At 42.3% G+C, this 21,258-nt stretch overlaps 1 protein-coding gene across 2 annotated transcripts in view; it reads right to left on the bottom strand.

Annotated features, from left to right (window-relative positions):
• The window catches only part of HECTD4 (HECT domain E3 ubiquitin protein ligase 4), a 107,208-nt gene extending 92,210 nt beyond the window's left edge, over positions 1-14,998 (bottom strand). For both annotated transcript variants that reach the window (XM_072142766.1, XM_072142775.1), the window contains exon 1: positions 14,547-14,998. In XM_072142766.1, coding sequence (XP_071998867.1) covers positions 14,547-14,696 — 150 coding nt within the window. In that variant the 5' untranslated portion in view covers positions 14,697-14,998. The remainder of the gene's footprint in view (positions 1-14,546) is intronic.
• Between the last annotated feature and the right edge of the window lie 6,260 nt (positions 14,999-21,258).

The raw sequence follows: 21,258 nt of genomic DNA, 5'->3' as shown, positions 1-21,258 counted from the left end.
GCTACCACATCTACCTGGACAATTTCTACACCAGCACCACCCTGTTCAAGTGCCTCACTTCCAGAAATACTGCGGCATGCGGCACTGTACGCAGAAATCAGAGAGGTCTCCCTAAGTCGCTGCTTGGGCAAAAACTTAAAAGGCACGAAAGCAGGGCACTATGCAGCGACTCTGTACTGTGTGTTAAGTACAAGGACAAGAGAGAGGTCCTTGTATTAACCACAATACATGAGCACACCACCACCCCTGTCCCAGTACGAGGTGCCAGTGCAGAAGCCCCCAAGCCAGACTGTATTTTAGATTATAATAAATACATGGGAGGGGTGGACTTGTCTGACCAGGTGCTTCAGCCGTACAATGCCATGCGGAAGTCGAGGGTGTGGTACAAGAAGCTGGCCGTGCACATCATGCAGATGGCATTGTATAATGCTTATGTGCTGCATCGATATGCCGGCCAGAGGGGAACTTTCCTGGAATTTCAAGAGGTGGTAATAAAGTACTTTCTTTTTGGAGACCAGGAAGGGGAGAGTGCTAGCACATCTGGAAGTGAGGCCACATCACGTATTGTACCAGGGCAGCACTTTCCAGGAGTAGTTCCCCAATCAGCCAGCAAGGGAAGGTCACAAAAGAGGTGCAGGGTGTGCTCCAAAAATGGCATTAGGAAGGACACCATTCATCACTGTGAGACATGCCCAGAAAAACCAGGGTTATGTATGAAAGATTGCTTCCGAATTTATCATACATCCCTGGATTTTTAGAGTACCCTGTTGTTACCCTGACGCACAGCTTATACATCATGCCGCATGCCGCATCTTCCCTTCTAAGCCCTGCCATGTGCCCAGCCTGTAGATTACTATCCCGTATGCTTTACCCGGGAAAACATGCATCATGATTTTTAGGGTGTTTGTCTCCCGTGGCAGCAGCTGGGCACAAAATGACATAATGGATATTTTTTACTATGCACTATCCATTATGCACTTTTTCAGGGGTCCACCTGTGGGGTTAAAATGCTAACTATACCCCTAGATTAATTCATGGAGGGGTGTAGTTTCCAAAATAGGGTCAGTTCTTAGGGGTTTCTACTGTACTGGCCCCTATTGCCATCTGCAAATCTTTCATGATGCCAAAAAGAAAAAAAAAAGTACAATGTCTGTGCTCCAACAAGTTATTCCCTTTTGAGCCCTGCCGTGTCTCCATCCTACAGGTTATTGCCTCCTATGGGGTATTGCCCTAACCGGGGTACCCGCAGAATGATTTTTGGGGTGTTTGTCTAACCCCTAGGCGCACCTGGACGTTATAGTACGTCCCCGGGGCTAGATGCTTAGCGCACGGGGACGTTCTATAACGTCCTGCTTCTGGCACCGGCTCACGAACGGAGCCGGTACCAGAAGCAGCGGCTGTCAGCTGTCTAGTACAGCTGACAGCCTGCGCTAACACCCGCGATCGGAGCCGGCTCCGATCGCGGGTGTTAACCCCTTACACGCCGCGGTCAAACATGACCGCGGCGTGTAAGGGTGTAAGCGCTGTGGATCGGATCCCCCGTGCCGCTTACCGGGGGATCCGATCCTCTGCCGGGCAGCTCCGAGGACTGGCATGTGCCCCGGAGCTGCCCGGTCTCCATGGCAGCCAGACCCCTTCCGGGTCTGGCTGTAAACTGTCTGAGCATGCGCAAGCTTGCTCAGACAGTTTACACTGCTCTACAATAAAATAGTATTGTAGAGCAGTGTATTGAACTTAAACCAGTGATCAGAGCATCACTGGTTTAAGTTCAAGTATGTATAAGTAAAAATATGCAAAAACAGTTAACACTACACATTATAATAAATAAAAAATTAATACATAAAAATATAAGCCCCTAAAATGTCACTTTCCCATAAAAAAACTTAATAAAGTATAAAAAACATAAAAACACAAAAAAACCCCGCATATTTGGTATTGCCGCGTCCGTAACAATCTGCATAATAAAACAGAATTGTTACTGGACCCGCACGGTAAACGCCGGAGGAAAAAAACGCAAAAAACGTTCCGAAAAAAGATAATTTTTAATTAATACCCTATAAAAAATGCTCTAAAAAGTGATTTAAAAAATGTTATGCACTCCAAAATAAGCCCACTAAAAAGAACAACTGTTCTCGCAAAAAATAAGCCCCTAACAAGATTTATCTGCCAAAAAATAAAAAAGTTATGCATATAAAAAGATGGTGATGCTAAAATGAATAAGATTTTCTCCAAATTAGTTTTTATTCAGTACAATTGAATAAAATACACAAAACCCCCACATATTTGGTATCCCTGCGTCCGTAACAATCTGTATAATAAAACAGAATCGTTATTAGATCCGCAAAGTGAACCCCGTAAAAAACAACCTAAAAAAACTCTCTCTGATAAAGATGATTTTTTATTAATGCCCTTTAAAAATGCTCTAAAAAAGTGATTTTAAAAAGTTACGCAATCTAAAATAAGACCACTAAAAAGAGCTATCATTCTTGCAAAAAATAAGCCCTTAAACAGATTTTTGAGGTGAAAAATAAAAAAGTTATGCATATGTAAGTCGGTGATGCTAAAATTAACAACAATTTTGCCAAATTACTTTTTATTCAGTAAAAATGGGAAAAAATAAAAAAATATATATAAATGAAGTATTTTCATAAACGTGGCGACCCAAAGAATAAAAATAATATACTATTTTCATGGTATGGTTAACGGCCAAAAAAAAAAAACACATAAAAATTTTCCTAAAAATTGATGATTTTCATTTCCTCCACCAACAAAGAGTTAATTAAATCTCACCAATTAGCTATAGATGCCCCAAAATTATGTATTAGAAAAGTGCATCTCATGTGGCAAAAGAAATAAGCCCCTATAGGTCCTCATTAAAAAAAAGAAAAAAATTATAGCCTGTACAATGTGACAGCAAATCTGCTCCGGATGGCGCCTCCTTCCCTTCTATGCCCGGCCGTGCGCCCATACAGCAGGTTACCACCACATGTAGGGTATCGGTGTACTCGGGAGAAATTGCGTATCAAACTTTGTGGAGCCTTTTTTCATTTTATCCATTACAAATGTTTAATTTTCCACCCAAAATGAGTGTATTGTGAAAAAATATTGCAATTTGCAGACTCCACCTCCATTTTGTTTTAACCCCTATAAAACACGTAAAGGGTTAACAAACTTCTTAAAAGTGGTTTTTCATACGTTGAGGGGTGTAGTTTCCACAATGGGGTAATTTACGAGTCTCGCTATTATTTAGGCCTCTCAGTGTCAATTAGAAACTGTGCAGGTCCATCTAAATACAGGTTTTGGCGATTTTACAAAAAATGTGAAAAATGGCTCCCAAATTCTGAGCTTCATAACATTCTAGTAAAATATGTGGAATCTGAAAAAACCATGCCAACATAAAGCAGACATTTGGGAAATGTAAGTTATGAATTTATTTGGGTGCTATGACTTTCTGAATCAAAAGTAGAGAATTTAGAACATTGAAAATAAAGAATTTTTCAACATTTTTGCCAAATTTTGTTTTTTTTCATAACTAAACGCAAAAGATTTCATCCAAATTTTTAAACTAATTTGAAGTACAATGTGTCACGAGAAAACAATCTCAAAATCCCCTGGATATCTCACAGCGTTCCAAAGCTATAACCACTTATAGTGACACAGGCCAGATTTGAAAAATGGGGCCGCGTCCTTTAGGCCAAAAGATGCTGTGTCCCGTAGGGGCTAAAGTGGCATGAGTTGGGCAAAATACTTTTGTCACTCCAATGGCATATTTGATAAATTGCAATACAATTGTTTCTCTGCACTACTCACTTTGTATTACATTTGAGCCAGCACCTTAGTGGTTAAAATGCTCATACAAACCTACATACATTCTTTGAGGGGTGCCCTTTCCAAAATAGGTTCACTACTTGGGGGTTTCTATTGTACTGGTACCTCGGGGGTACCCCCCATTACCAATCTAGTGAAAACGAAGCTTGAAAACCTAAATTGTGCTTCTTTATTCCTGACCCCTGCCGTGTGCCCAGCCTGTAAATTATTGGCACATGTGTGGTATTGCTGTACTCGGGACAACCCGCAGAATGATTTTTGGGGTGTTTGTCTAAAGTGGCATGGGTTGGGCACAGTACATGAGGCACTAAAATGACATTGAGATAAAAACACAATTTTTACTCTGCACCATTTACTTTGCACTCAATTTTGGCCAGCGTGTTGGGGGTTAAAATGCTCATACAAGCCTACATACATTCTTTGAGGGGTGCCCTTTCCAAAATAGGTTCACTACTTGGGGGTTTCTATTGTACTGGTACCTCGGGGGTACCCCCCATTACCAATCTAGTGAAAACGAAGCTTGAAAACCTAAATTGTGCTTCTTTATTCCTGACCCCTGCCGTGTGCCCAGTCTGTAAATTATTGGCACATGTGTGGTATTGCTGTACTCGGGACAACCCACAGAATGATTTTTGGGGTGTTTGTCTAAAGTGGCATGGGTTGGGCACAATATATGACGCACTAAAATGACATTTTTGAGATAAAAACGCAATTTTTACTCTGCACCATTTACTTTGCATTTAATTTTGACCAGCGTGTCGGGGGTTAAAATGCTCACCACAACCACCGATAATTTCTTTGAGGGGTCTAGTTTCCGTAATGGTATCATTTATTGGGGGTTTCTATTGCACTGGCACCTCACCGGCCCTGCCAACATGACATGGCACTCCAAATCCAAACATGTGAAAACGGAGCTGGAAAATCAAAATTTCACTTCTTCCGTTTACATCCCTTCTGTGTGCCCAGTCTGTAAATTATTGGCACATGTGTGGTATTGCTGTACTCAGGACAAATTTGCAGAATGATTTTTGGGGTGTTTGTCTAAAGTGGCACGGGTTGGGCACAGTATATGAGGCACTAAAATGACATTTTTGAGATAAAAACGCAATTTTTACTCTGCACCATTTACTTTGCATTTAATTTTGACCAGCGTGTCGGGGGTTAAAATGCTCACCACAACCACCGATATATTCTTTGAGGGGTCTAGTTTCCGTAATGGTATCATTTATTGGGGGTTTCTATTGCACTGGCACCTCACGGGCCCTGCCAACATGACATGGCACTCCAAATCCAAACATGTGAAAACGGAGCTGGAAAATCAAAATTTCACTCCTTCCGTTCTCATCCCTTCTGTGCGCCCAGTCTGTAAATTATTGGCACATGTGTGGTATTGCTGTACTCGGGACAACCCGCAGAATGATTTTTGGGGTGTTTGTCTAAAGTGGCATGGGTTGGGCACAGTATATGAGGCACTAAAATGACATTTTTGAGATAAAAACACAATTTTTACTCTGCACCATTTACTTTGCATTCAATTTTGACCAGCGTGTCGGGGGTTAAAATGCTCACCACAACCACCGATAAATTCTTTGAGGGGTCTAGTTTCCGAAATGGTGACATTTTGGGGGGTTTTCTATTGTACTTTTACTTCAGGGGCTCTTCAATTACACTGTGGCACCACAAAATATTTGCAGCCAAATTGGCCTTCCAAATTCCCGGTATCGCTAACTCTGTTCTGGACATCGATGTGCGGGGAAACAGCAGCTGACATCCACATGTCTGGTATTGCCGTACTCGGAAGAAGCAGGGCAAGAAATTAGGAATATATATTTACCTCAAATTCCTTCTGAATGTATCCGTTTTAGGGCTAAATTGGAAAGATTGAAATCAAAAATTGAAATTTCAAAATTTCCACTCCATTTTCATATGCTTCCGGAAAAATAATTAAAGGGTTAACAGACTTCTTAAATGCTGATTTGAATAGGTTGAGATGTTAGGTTCATAAAATGGTGTTACTTGTGGGGGTATATAGTACATAAGCCTTTATACGGCACTTCCAAACTGAATTGATCACCAAAAAGTTCGCATTTTTCAAATTCCAAGAAAATCTGAGAAGTTGCTACTAAAACTTCAAACCTTCTCACATCCATAAAAATAATGGAAACGTAAAACAAATTATGGATATAAAAAGAAGACCAATGGCAAAAGGTTTCTATCAAAAAAAATTTGTGGTATCACTTTTTGTCTAAAAATTATAACATTTGAAACTTTGAAAATAGTCATTTTTTTCAAATTTTTCCTAAATTTTTGAATTTTTACCCCCCAAAAAAGGAACGGATCACTGAAATGACACTACTAACATAAACTACAATGTCTCACGAGAAAACAATCTCAAAATCACAGAGATATCTTAAAGCGTTGAAAAGTTATTACCACAGGAAGAGACACTGGTCAAATTTCCAAAAAAAGTTGCGAGCCTTAACCTGCAAACAGGCTGCGTCCTTAAGGGGTTAAACAATCCATTATGCTTAATAAACAATAGACCCATGAGAAATGCAAAAAAGCTGCTGAATTGCTATAAAAAAATATTCTATTAATGGCCTTCTCTGCAAGCTATGGGCAGTCTCAAGGGACATGGTCTAGTGCTTGCTATATTTTTGGCCATCTGCCATGGTATCAAATTTGAATACGGGCAATAAGTAGTCAGAGGCCATAAAAGACCTACCAAAAGCAGTGCTTTTATCAGTCCCAATCACACTAGTGCCTAAGTGCAGGTCATGCCCTAACTCCCTAAAGGGTGTTCATCTATAGAATACAGACGTCCTTAATACATGGATGTGTCCCCATGAATACAGATTGTAGTTAAAAAGTAAACAAAAAATATATACTGAGGGCCTACTTCCAACTATAAATTAATAATATGCTGACAAACTATGTAAATAAACTGCACATATAGACAGCAGCCTGCCGATAGGAATAGAAGAATAACAATAATAGCACTTTATCTCTGCAGGGACATTATATTCTATGTTAGTGTGCGTTCACACACTGCAGTTAAAACTGCATCGCAATCAGCTTTGAGGTGGTTTTAGGTGCAGTTTTGTCAATTGAACGGGTGAAAGACATGAACTGAACGGGTGAAAGACATGAACTGAACGGGTGAAAGACATGAACTGAACAGGTAAATGTCATTTGTGGAGCAGGTTTCCCCTTCAAAATCAAATTCCCTCGTTCCCTGGTTTTTTCTATACCTGAAGCAACTGCTAGCACACATCCTGATAACACATTTGTGTGCATGAGGCCAATCTTGTATTTTATTCACTTAAAGGGAAGCGGTCACCAGCTTTTACCCAACAACCAGACCCCTGAAATATCCTTTCGAGAACATATTTTATGTGTTTTAGCTATATGTATCACGTATCTGGGCACAGCTGACGATGACGCTATAGAAGGGGTTACATGTGCACTATGGACACCTGAGGGTACAGTCACACGTCGCGTTTATAGCATTGCAACAGCTGAAGAGAGATTTGCCTAATTAAACAGCTGTTAACACTTGTGTTCACAAAACACTAAACTATACATCAATCTGTTCCATTTAAAGGGGTGTGCCTATGAAAGAAAATTCTCACATCTCAATTTCTCTTACACAATAAAGCTCATTTTTAACCCCTTTACAATTTTACTCAGTGTTATTGCAGTTTTAGTTCCTGTAACTCCGTGATGGTGGAGACTCTCTACGCAGACACTTCATGATCCATCTAGTTCTGTGAGCTGTCAATGTGGTTAGATTATCAGGGTACAGGTTTATATAGACTTTTACTTAGCTTCTGAACATTCTGCAAGCATCTGGTACACATAAAAAATGAGACGAGACAGAGATAACACACAATGATGCACTACCACTCTGCTACATCTCCGCTTTAACACATACACAGTGTCCCTTCCTCCCCTGGATAAAGATCGTATCTTATCTGCAACTTGTAGAGTAAACTCTACATGCTGCTTGCCAGAGTTTGTCTTGTAATGGAGGGGGGGAGGGGCTGGATGCTGAGACACTGCAGTGTGCAGACAGGAGAAGCTATTCATGAGAAGAATCAGCTTTATGGTCGGATCCCAAGGCAACCAAAATTGTGTACACCAGGAGTGATAAAGGCAGGTTGGATTTAGATATGTGAAATACTATATTTTTTGTTAATAACAGCGAATTAGAGAAGGTGTTTTATTTTGTTTTCCTGAGTATAATTTAAGAATCCCGTCTTCATGGAAATACCTCTATAAGGTGGTCATTACACTAGCGTTAGCAAAAGCAGACCCTCTTCCCCCGACAAAAGATAAAATAATAATAAACTTCACATCAGCACTAACCCGTATTTACAGCATTTTGTGTGTCTGTAGCACATCTGCTTTAGGTCTGCACTAATGGATTTCTAAAAATATCTGCATCTTTATAATAGCCCCAAATACACTGCATCTGATACAATATTTTATATCATATTAGTAACCCAACTCCAAAAGAAGTGAACGCATTTACTGAAAAATAATAATGACCACACAGAGCATTTTGTTTTCCTAAGAAACCAGCAGCATAGACAATCTGTAGTGCTTGCCTGCTAGGGTACATGAAGAGACTGGAGCAGAGTTGCTCTGTTCTGTAAGGATTTTCCTTCTGTATTAAGTGCAGGTTCCTGTTATCTATACTAAAGTTTTCAGGAAGATCTGTATGCAAATTTTCTGCGAGAAAATCCAACAGGAGGACGAAAGGTCCCCCACCAATTTTAACCACATCACCCATTTTATAAGTCAATGCCATTTTCCCAATCTCATATACACAAAGCTGAAATCTGCCATGTATAAAATAATCTCAGTTGTGGATTTTGAAACCTGCAACATGCCAATACTTTATGTAGATTACACACTTTGTAACAAATAAGGTAAAATCTAAGGCAAACCACCGTCATTCAGCATTTATATTCTTTGCTGCCGTATAATCGTGAAACTTTACATGAAAATCCACATTAAATCAATTCCTATGAATATGTAACCAAAGGGTATTTTTTTTACATACTGCTTACAGGGACTCTGTCACCAGATTTTACCCCATTACCAGTACCCTCAGAAAGGATATGAAATGTTCTTTTTAAAATTCCCTCTTATGTGAAATATCACCCATTTACCTATAAAAAAAATATCCATTTGAAGTACATGTGTAAATGAGCAGAGAAGAGTCATATTTGCCTGAGATGAGTTAAGTTTAGAGGCTGCAGGGGACCATTACTTCAGATGCCTCTATCTTTAGTTCTATAGTATATAAAACATGCCTTTGTGTCATACTACCAATATATCGGTGTAAACCCTGCACTTATCGCCACCTACTTGTGGGCTCCCTCAGCCCACTGATAAATTGGTATGAATTGTATAAGTTTACTTGATACTACTACAATATTTGTCACTTCAGACTACCCTATCTCCTGTTCTATAGCACCTAGAAACATGCTTTTGGTGTCATATTAAAGAGAATCATCACAGACATGAGCTACAGACAGTTTGACAAAAATCTTGCTAATGTGATCTGCAGATACAGATCCAGTTCCATTATAAAAAGCATTTTCTAGGTGCTATAGAACCTAAAATAGGGATGTGTGAAAAGATGCACCCCCTGCAGCCTCTAAACAGGACAAATTTCATTTTTCTATACCCATTTACATGACTGTGGATAAGACAAACAAGAAAGATTTGAAATAAAAGAGGAAATTCTAGTAAGGACACATGAGGATGGTATTAGCTTAAAGTGGTCAAATCTGTTGCCAAAGTCCCTTTAAAGGGGTTTTCCCACCAAACAAGGTAGGTCCTATTCACAGGATCATTGGATGCCGAACCCTCAATAACAGTGAAGGGGGCTTTTTGACAGATAGCATCAATTCAGTGCAAAACTTTCCGCCTCCATGACTTTATGCAACCAAAGTTCATTTTTTGGATTATGCCACCCCCATGACCATGAAAGAAACATGATCTACAATGTGTTCAGCTGCTTGACAACATACTGCTAGTGCTCAATTAAGACAATTTCCCTTTAAAGGATTCTCCTCTTTCTTGTACCTTTGGTGCTGAATAATCTATGTGTGCTACATAAATTTGCTGCGTAATCTATGTGCGCTATATAAATTATGTTCAATTTCAAATGGCTTTGTTATTTTTACTTAATTCTGTGGTATCTGTCAGGAAAGTGTCCTCCTTTATAGGATGCAGTTCACACAGATCACCCAAGAAGTTCTGCTCTGTACATATGTCACCTGACAAAGTCTTTACGGCAGCATCTATAGGCCTATGGCTCTATACTAAGGGACCACAAGCCTAGAGACGCTGGTATATATGATCTGTTCATGAAGCTCACACGTGTGCGTGTGGCCTTACAGTGAAGTACAACCTACCTGAAAGCTGCCTATGAACCATTCACAGGTACATTTTATACATATACTTGGAAAATTCTGCAAGAAATAGAAACCTCTCAGACATGAGTATTTTCAATGTGAGTAGATACGGGGGGTACACATTTAATTTATGATTTCTTTGGGATTATGATACTGCAGGTCCATCCTCCATGGAAAAACATTTCATATGGTTATATGACTGCACTCTAATGTGATCGTCTACATGGAATAATATCCCTGAAAAGTATTTGGATTTCACCCTAAGTGACAAACCACCTTCTTCAGAGAAAATGTCATTGTTTAACGATTTTAGCCTCTAAAAATAAGCTTTCCCCTATTATTGGAAGCAGCCGCCTGTGGGTGGGATGTATGTCCAGAAGGAGAGGCGTGCACGCTGCTATCTGGCCTCTGCACACTACTGCTGATGTGTTATTCTGCAGCCCCACAAACAATGAGCAGGAGAACCTACATATAGATGTATATGAGGAGTCTGACCTCAAGCTACTTCTTACATCATTCATCTGGATTTCTCTAATTTTATTTACCTTTAATAGGGAAAAAAATATCAATAAAATGTTTTGCTTACCTTTAATGGCTAATGTTTATTTTGGTTGCCTATAAAATATTCATGTACAGATATGTACTGGGATGTTACAGAGGTCACATCTATAGCATGACCTTTCCTTATTGAAAGGGACTCTATCACCAGATTTGACCCCATTATACTTCTAGCCCCCTCAGGTAAGGTATGAAATGTCCTTTCTAGTCTTACCTTTATCATGTAAAATGACACCCGTTTACCTTCTAAAAAATCCTCCAAAGTCATGTGAAAATGAGCAGAGAAGAGTCATATATTGCCAGAAATGTCAGTCAGATGCCTCCATCTAATTCTATAGTATGTAAAAACATGATTTTGTGTCATACTACTAAACCCTGCACTTATCGCCACCTACTTGTGGGCTCCCTCAGCCCACTGATATATTGGTATGAATTGTATAAGCTTATTTGCTAATACTACAATATTTGCCATACCTAATAATTGCATACCTATATTTTGTGGCTCTAGTGCAAAATAGTGAATGACAATCCTAATGAATTATGGTAGGTGAGGGGGCATGTATCTTTTATTAATGATTGTGAACAGATACATTTAGAATATTTAAGGTAAAATTAACTGTATGTTGCCCTTATTTTTTAATAAATATTCAGATACTTGTACAAGTTCGCCTTTTGTTTCTATTTCACCTATACTGTGGAGAAGTAAGTAGTACTAAGGAATATACTGGGCTCTTTTTGAGCCCTTCCATTTCATTCTGGAGATGGAGCAGTTACCTCTTGGACTAAAATTTTGAGATTTATTGCAATTTCATAAATGTCCCAGATGGAATCGCCCTTTAAAAAGTCATAATGTAACATCCCTGTAGCAAACAGATGTTTTCAGCATTTTACTACATAAAAACAACATATACGGTAAACTTGTTTTCATTTAGATTGTTAAATAACACAAAGACACCACCCACCCAATTTTACAATCCGCAGCTCTAAAATGCTTTATTAAAACAATTACACAACAGTCATTATTCTTGATGTATTCAGCAGCTATAAGTCGCTCAGAAGAACAGACAGTGGGAGTCAAACATAAGGAGAAAGCAATTAGCACCTCAGCACCCGGCCCCAAAGAAGATGGAAAACAACGTGGTTAACAAGACTTTACTGGTAATATTCTCCTGTGCGCAAATATAATAGGCTAAAAATCCATAAAATATTGCATTACACAAAACTGCTTCCTTCTTCACATGAGTAAAACATCAAAAATGTCCTCTCATTGCCAATTCAGCAGTTTCGGAGGCAAAAGATGCTGGTTGACTCCCATACTAAAACGGTCCGATCTAGACGGCCATATTAGAGCTGGGAACAAGCTCTAGGAATATTCCAAGAACTTGCACAAATTGAGAGCTCACAGCTCACTACCATCCTGCAGAAGGCCCTCAACTCCATCATGTTTTTTAACCATATTTCCTAGGGAGGGGGAGTTATACTATCCCCTCTCAGGACCCCCGATTCAGCACCCTGACACCACCTGCCTATGTGGCCCAGTGTAATGCACTGTGGACAGCCAGACACCCACTACAGCAGCAGTTGCAGGCTGAAAGGAGTACAAAGCTGTCAATTTCAACCACTCCCTAGGCCATAATAGGCCATATTATGATCATGGATGTTCTTCCAACCGAACAGTATGCAGTGTGGCAGCATTTTACTGAAGGAGACCACCTTCATTTAGAAATACTGTTTCCATAAAATGATGTACTTAAGTCTGGAACTAGATTCATGGGGTATATAGCAAGGAAGCGTCGATGCAATTGTCATGATGTGAAGGTCTATATGATTTATCAAAACATCCACAATGTGCTGCATATTCCAACACCTTTCCTTGTACTCGTTTTTTATAAATGTATTTACATTGTTAACAACTTGTGCCTACGGTAGTTGCTCTACTGAGATAACTGAACAAATAGTTTCACCTTAACTCCCCACAGGTATCACGGAGCCACAGGCACCCATGATCCTAAACTGTCGAGCACCCCATGAACAACTCGTGAGTGTTCTGAGAAAGTTTTGCCTATTTTTCTATTTGTCACTGCTTTCTGCCTAATCCACTGGTTTACAAGACACACTCCACCTCCACGTGGAGTTGGCCGGGACGAGTGTAACAGCAGTAGCTATAGTAGTGTAACAGCAGTAGCTATAGACTGGGCCAGTTCCAGAGACAGGTTATAACGTAATTCTACAGCGGGCCGGAGCCCCTTAGTATATCTGGCAAAATCTCCTTAAATTTTTCAATTATAGAGTAAAATGTATTGGCAAATCTTCTCCTATAAGACCACACACCACAGGCAGTCTCTAGACTGTTCACTTGACTCTCTCATGGCTTACGGCCATCGCTAGAACAAACATAAAATATTATGCACAACTGTTTCAATGCAACACTACGCAGGTTGTAGTTTAATGGGACTTGATTGCTTTGTGAACTATGGACTGTATTTTCCTGACTGAACATAGGTCCAAACTCTTATTGTCATAGTCACCCCTTCCATTCTGAGCATGATGACAGCACAGGACAATAGTCCCACAGGGAGGCACCTATGATGCTGTGAGTCTACGATGCTCCCTGCACAGTGTCTGAGAAATACAACTGACATATAGGTTTCTTTTTCATGGACCAAACTTGGCAGTGTGAAATGGCCCAAAGGTTGTAGACAAACTGGCTAACATGCTGCCAAAAAGAGTGCCAACATAGAGATCAGATTGAAGGCACCAAAAACTACCAATTCTCATGGCCTGGCAGTGAGTAGACATCCAGTAGCTACATCTACATAAAGTGATACAATCCTATGTCACTACATGGAAAAGAGCCCTAACACTCACTAGGACAGTCACACATGGGTGCAAGCATCTGCATGGACACTGCCCACATTCACCATGCCCTGGTATCTCATGGCTGTATTATCCCCCAGGCTCAAGCCCTACAGATATCCTAGTGCTGAAATCAACATGAGCTCATTCTGTCAGAGACACAGCCTGAAAACCTTCACCAGAGGGAGGCCGAATATTAGGGGGCTCATCATTAGGAAGCAGAGAGAGAACAGCACCTGCTCTCTGAGCCAAATAAGAGCTCTGTACAAAGGCCTCAACCACCCAGAGTGGGATCCATGTGCAGCCATCCTCGGACAAAGGCTCATTGGAAAACATCTCTGACCTAGAGATCCAGTCTGAGCCGGGGCAGGGTGGGGATATGCCAGCTGTACCACTCAGAGGCTGATCTCATCAGGACCACACGGCATCATGGGCAGACATCACTCTACACAAACTTACATTACTATGTACAATACAGCGAGACATGTCACCAGAGTGCAGGGAGTGTCCTGGATCATCTGTACATCCAGTGTCTGCTGTATTGTAAGGGTAATGCCAGGCAGATGGCATATACATGATAGTTATCACACAGGAGGTGATCCTGATCAGCCACATACATTACATCGGATTGTGATGAAGTGCTGAGATCACAGGGAGCACCCCACATATAGGACTGATCCCATGTACCCCAGGACGTAATGGGGTGACAAGGGTCTGGAGGTGCCCTCAGAGGTCATCACTAGTCTATGCACAGAGCAGATCTATCCTGTGATACACACTGTACACATCCCGGCCTCTACACATGACGTATAATACAATATACCTGGCCTATGGAAACCTATGGAGGCCACACACAGCGGGGGCCCTGCCTACCTCCAGGTCGGTGTCCCCGGCCTCCGTCACCCCGATCTCGCTCGGCAGTTCAGCCAAATCTGTGACCCGAATCAGCCCGTCATGTAAAAAGATGGTCTCCTCCTTCACCGACAGCCACTGAGCAGAGTCCCCGGCCGCCACCGAGCCCATGTCTTCCGTGTAGTCAGCCTGCGGGCCGCTCCCTTATCCCCTGTCTGTCACTGACACCCGGTGACCCGCAGCATCACACAGGCACAGGGTGGGGCAGCCGCCGCTCAGATCCTCGGCCTGTGCCCGCCCCTTCTAGGCAAGGGTTAAAAAAGAGACCCTCCTACTAACGGGTGTAAGGACACTGTCCCGGTACCCGCCCGGCTCACACACACCGGTGCCCGGGACCGCAGCAGCAGCGGCACAGCTGTCACGGAGACGCCATATTGGCTGGAGAGGCGATCCCAGCGTGCACCGCGCCGCCTGTACCTGCTGCTGAGAGCAGAGCGGCCCCGGGGAGGCAGCAGTCACCCTGCGAGGGGCAGCACCACTGGCTCTGTGTCTTCATGTCACTTATCACAGGGACTAGCAGGAAGGAAGAAAATGAGTGGGCATTATTAATAATATTATTAATGTAACTAATTGATAAAAATAAATAGTAAAAAGAACAGTTGGTCTCCCAAGCTGCCCGAATGCCCTACCCTAGACTATCAAACTGATACACAACCACCCACGTTTCAATGTACCCTAAAAACCCATCTCTTCGGAACATATAGGGGTTTATTTAGTAAGGGTCCTGCGGCCGCATTTCCGTCACGTTTTCCGCGGTTTTCGGGGATTGCGCCGCCGGGACAGGTATTTAGTAGGAGATTGTGTCGCACGCGATTGGATTTTGACGCAATGGCGCTCTTTCACACTTGCGTTTTTCACGTGCGTTTTCTGCGCATGCTTAGAACTTGCATTGCACTCTGACCCATTGTAATCAATAAGCTTTTTCATACTTGCCTTTTTTCACACGCACACTTTTTTTTAAAGCACGTTTAAATCCCAGCATGTTCTACTTTTGCAAGTTACGCATGTGAAAAACGCACCATACAAGTCTATGGAGATGCATCAAAAACGCATTGCATTTTGAGACACACTAGGAGAAAAGATAGAACACGTTTGGCCCACGGACGTGTGTCCCTTTAGTAAAGGGAGGGGTACTGGATGAGCATACAGTAGTGTCTTATAATGTCTCCAGTTTATACCAGCGTGCAAGTCAGCAATATACTGCAATAGAATAGTATATTGAGAGCGTTTAGACTTCCTAACGTTAAAGTACCCTAGGAGGCCTAAAAAAGTGTAAACTAGTGACAGAGATTTTTATCTATGGCTTAAACCGCCCTTATTAGTTGTAAAGGTGACTTTCAAATTAACTCTTTCATGGCTGCCCGGTACCAGGAACGAGAGCATAAAACCCAAGACACATCAGTCTCTTAGTAAATGTAGAATCTCCCCCCAGTTTATTAGCCCTCAGCTGCATATATCAAAGAGAACATCATCATCAAAGGGGCAATGCTATTGGCCATAATGAATTTACCAGGACATTCTCTGAAAAGGTTAACTATTTCTTCTCAGAGGCCTTGCTTATACTAATTGGCCTTGTGTTAGCTCTGTATAAGTCATAACATGGCCTTCAAGCAGAGAGGAGCAAGAACACAGTGAATTCTAAACACTTTCACACTGGATGAAGTTTGAATAGTGACATAGCTGTACACAGGTCAAAAGCACCCCCGGCTAAAACTAAAATGTCTGCTTGATTTTCAAAATAGCTTCTGTTTGGTCCAAGATGGCCGCTGTAGAGGAATATTTCATTAACATTCCCCCCTATTTGAGACTTGCAGACCTATAACCTCCTAAAGCAACCTCCTCAAACTCCAGGTACCTTCAGGTTTGCACACTCAAATCACATCACTGAGTTCCCATAGTTCATAGGTTTGTAAACAGGCTGGTTCTCCAACAGGCAGCATCATCCTCTGCTCCGGGCTCTTCTCCTGTCGTGGTTCTTACCGCCTGGAAGGCCATCTGAGACATGGTGGACTTGATGAGGGGGACCACACAACACGCAATAAGTGACAAGAGCAAAATCACAATCCCCAATATCACCCCCACTTAAAGGAAACCCTTCCAATCCCCCAACTACAAAGTGAAGGACAAAGTGTCCACTCCAGATTTTCTCTTGAGTTCCCGGGACAGTCCATCAATCTTTTCAAGAGCATGGGTAATGGATCCATAGGGGGCGATGTCATCCAGGATGTACATGCAACAAGCCGCTCCCACCATCTTAAAGACTCCTCCATTCTCAGCAAGAATCATGTCCAAAGCCATGCGGTTCTGGGAAGCATCTTGGATATAATTCACAAATCTCTCTAACTTCACAGACGTGTCACGGTCAGCAGAACTTGGAAAGGACCATCGTAGCGAGGCTCCAGACTCTCTCTCTGGTGCGTCTCTCTACCACCACGTAGTCTCCAGGCTTCAAGTTATGCGTCCTGAGGTCTCTGGATCTGAAAAGGAATCAGAAACACTTTTCCAAGGCCTGGCTCAACTGTGTGGCATGTCCCACCTAGTTTCCTGCCATCAGCTATACAGTCTATAGAAAGTAGGGGCCTAGTCTGGGTGCACAGCCAAAAAGGACTTCAAAGGGGGCAATCCCATCTTTCTGTTAAGGGTGGTCCTAACTAAATAGAGGACAGCAGGAAGGCACTCGGGCCATGGTTTCTCTGTTACTTCCATGGCCTTCCTGGATCTCTAACTTAAGAGTGCCGTTTAGTTTTTCAATTCCACCACTAGCCTGGGAAGTGTAAGGGGTGTGTAGGAACTGTTCTACACCCAAGAGGGACAAGGTTTCAGGTCTTTACCTGTCCAGTGAAGTGGGTTCTGCGACCGGACTCTATGGTCTCTGGAAGTCCAAACCTGCAGAAAAATCTCACCAACATCTTGGCTGCAGCTCTGGCAGTAACCTTGGTCATGGGAAAAGCTTCTGGCCACCCTGGAAAGAGATCAATGCACACAAGCACATATTCCTACGTACCACTTTTTGGTAGCTGGATAAAATCCATCTGCAGTCGCTGGAAGGGATACAGCAGCTTTGGTGTCACCTTCTGTGGGGTCTTTACCACCTTCACCGGGTTGTTGTGGCCAGAGACTATACAGGCTCTCACTAGTCTAGTGACAGGGGTAGTAACGCCTGTGGCAAACCACTTGCGGTTTATGAGCACTAGCATGGACATTTTGGATGTGTGTGTGTGTCCGTGGGCTACTTGACTTACTGTTGGGTGCAGGGCTCCGGGCATGCATACCCTCTCTCCCAGCATCCAGGTCGCATCGGCATCTGGGCTCCAGCTTTCCTCCACACTTCCTTCTCTTCTGATGACACTCGGGCCAACAGGGACTGGAACACCTGTGGATCAAACTTTTTAAGCTCATAACTCACCGCTGAGACTTCAGGACAGTCTCTGGGCTCCATCTGTGCAGCTACCTTCGCCATCCTGTCGACCACATACTTGCCCTTGGCTTGTGGAGTTACCAAATTGTGTGTGCTTTTACTTTTACTATCCCCACCTCTTGTGGAAGTAAGAGAGCATCCATGAGCTCTTTAATCAGCGTGCCATGCTTAAAAGGGCATCCCTGCAGAAGTGTGGAAATCTCTAGCCTTCCATATGGGTTTATAGTCATGTTTAGACCCCAGAACTATACCTTGAGTATAGATTTTTGCCCTTTTACCTTCCACCAGCTGTAGCGCTTCCCTGAGTGCCATCACTCCACCTCATGCGCTGACCTGTGTGGAGGGAGTGGTTCTGTTTTTACTACCTCATGTGCGCCACTGACCACTGTATATCCAGCATAGAACCATCTGTCTTCTCCAGCAGACCTGGAGCCATCTATGAGAAAAAACTCAACATCTGGGTTAAACACCCTTCTCTCCCCCCACACCCAAATCCTGTAAGACTGGGGACAAAACGGCAGGATTCAGGGCTGTGCACCTTGTCAGTGTGACATTCTTGGGCATCAGGAGTCTGAGCTGTCTGAACATTGCTCAGATGCTTGGGCTGTACAGTCATGGCCATAAGTTTTGAGAATGACACAAATATTATATTTTCACATGATCTGTTGCCCTCTGGTTTTTATGTGTGTTTGTCAGATGTTTTTATCACATACAGAAATACAAGTGCAATCATATTATGAGTAACAAAAGCTTTTATTGACAGTTAGAATGAGTTAATGTGGCAAGTCAATATTTGCAGTGTTGACCCTTCTTCTTCAGGACCTCTGCAATTCTCCATGGCAGCTCTCAATCAACTTCTGGACCAAATCCTGACTGATAGCAGTCCATTCTTGCACAATCAATGCTTGTCATTTTGTTAATTTTTGTTTGTCCACCCGTCTCTTGATGATTGACCACAAGTTCTTAATGGGATTAAGACCTGGGGAGTTTCCAGGCCATGGACCAAAAATCTCTATGTTTTGTTCCCTGAGCCATTTAGTTATCACCTTTGCTTTATGGCAAGGTGCCCCATCATGCTGGAAAAGGCATTGTTGATCACCAAAATACTCTTATTCTGGTATCATTCTTTATTCATGGATGTGTTTTTAGGCAAGACTGTGAGAGAGATGATTTCCTTGGCTGAGAAGCCGCCCCACACATGAATGGTTGCAGGATGCTTTACAGTTGGCATGAGACAAGACTGGTGGTATCGCTCACCTTGTCTTCTCCTAACAAGCTGTTTTCCAGATGTTCCAAACAATCGGAAAGAGGATTCATCAGAGAAAATGACTTTACCCCAGTCCTCAGCAGTCCACTCCCTGTACCTTTTGCAGAATATCAGTCTGTCCCTGATGGTTTTTCTGGAGAGAAGTGGCTTCTTTGCTGCCCTCCTTGACACCAGGCCTTGCTCCAAGAGTCTCCACCTCACAGTGCGTGCATTTCCCCCACACCTGCCTGCTGCCATTCCTGAGCAAGTTCTGCACAGCTGGTAGCCCCATCCCTAAGCTGAAACACTTTTAAGAGACGTCCTGGCGCTTGCTGGTCCTTCTTGGGTGCCCTGAAGCCTTTTTGGCAACAATGGAACCTCTCTCCTTGAATTCCTTGATGATGCTATTGATTGTTGACGGAGTTGCAATCTTTCTAGCTGCGATACTCTTCCCTGTTAGGCCAGTTTTGTGCAGTGCAATGATGACTGCACGTGTTTCTTTACAGATAACCATGGTTAACAGAAGAGAAACAATGATGCCAAGCACCAGCCTCCTTTTAAAGTGTCCAGAGGTGTGATTCTTACTTAATTATGACAGATTTATCTCCAGCCCTGTCCTCATCAACACCCACACGTGTGTTAATGGAGCAATCACTGAAACAATGTTAGCTGCTCCTTTTAAGGCAGGCCTGCAATGAAGTTGAAATGTGGTTTGGGGAAAAAAGTTCATTTTCTAGGCAAATATTGACTTTGCCATTAATTGCTTTTAACACACAGGTCAAAAGCACCCCCGTCTAAAACTAAAATGTCCGCTTGATTTTCAAAATGGCTTCTGTTCCCTTTACCTAGGGCGGCACGGTGGCTGAGTGAGTAGTGCTTCTGCCTTGCAGCACTGGGGTCCTGGGTTCGAATCCACCCAGGTCAACATCTGCAAAGAGTTTGTATGTTCTCTCCGTGTTTGCGTGGGTTTCCTCCGGGTACTCCGGTTTTCTCCCACACTCCAAAACATACTGGTAGGTTGTTTAGATTTTAAGCCCCATGGGGACAGGGACCAATTTGACCTGCTTTGTGCAGCGCTGCGTAATCTGTGTGCGCTATATAAATAAAGAATTATTATTATTACCTAGAACGGATATAAAAATAAATTAACCTCTTAACGCTCCATGACGTTTATACTGTATATACATCATTGAGCACTACAAAAAATATGAAGAGGGCTCACACCACATATTGCAACAAACACCCACTACTAGCACCCCTTTATCAGTGCTAGCACCGATCGTGGGCCATCTTTGATTTTGATTGGCACTCCCTGTGATGTCATCGGGGAGCTACAATCTGTTGCCATGTCAGTCTCTGGTCTTTGTAACTGGGCTGTCTCATATTAGCACATATATTAGAATGTGCAATTTCCACACTGTAATAGATGATGTGGAAAATCTTCATCTACTGCCATACTGTAATATGGCAGTATATGGTAGAATCAATCAGACAACCTAGGATTAAAGTACCCTAGGGGATCTGAACTATAGTTTAAAAATGAATAAAACCTAAAGGTACAAATCACCCCCCTTTCCCTAGAACTGATAGAAAAATAAATAACCCAGTAAAAAAAAAAAAAAAAAAAGTAAGCTATCACCGCGTCCCAAAATGTCCAGTCTATCAAAATATAATAATGGTATTTCCGGTGATGACCCCTGTAATGGAAAATAGCGCCCAAATGCGCCCACATTTTTTTCCATTTTTCAACATATAAAAAAGATAACAGAAGGTGATCAAAAGGGTCATACAATCCTACCGAATGCAAGTAGACGTGTTATTTGGAGCGCACTGTGAAAGTTGTAAAAACCGAACCTTCAAGAAAAATGTGCAAATGCGTTTTTTTCACTAATTTCACCGCGTTTGGTATTTTCCCTGCTTCCGAGTACAAGGCACGAAATAATAAATACTGTACAATTTGGTATGTAGAAATAAGCCCTCATGCAGCTCTGTACACGGGAAAATGAAAA

The sequence above is a fragment of the Engystomops pustulosus genome, chromosome 1 (assembly GCF_040894005.1).
Source record: "Engystomops pustulosus chromosome 1, aEngPut4.maternal, whole genome shotgun sequence".
NCBI lineage: Eukaryota > Metazoa > Chordata > Amphibia > Anura > Leptodactylidae > Engystomops > Engystomops pustulosus.
This window is presented reverse-complemented; position numbering and strand designations above follow the sequence as displayed.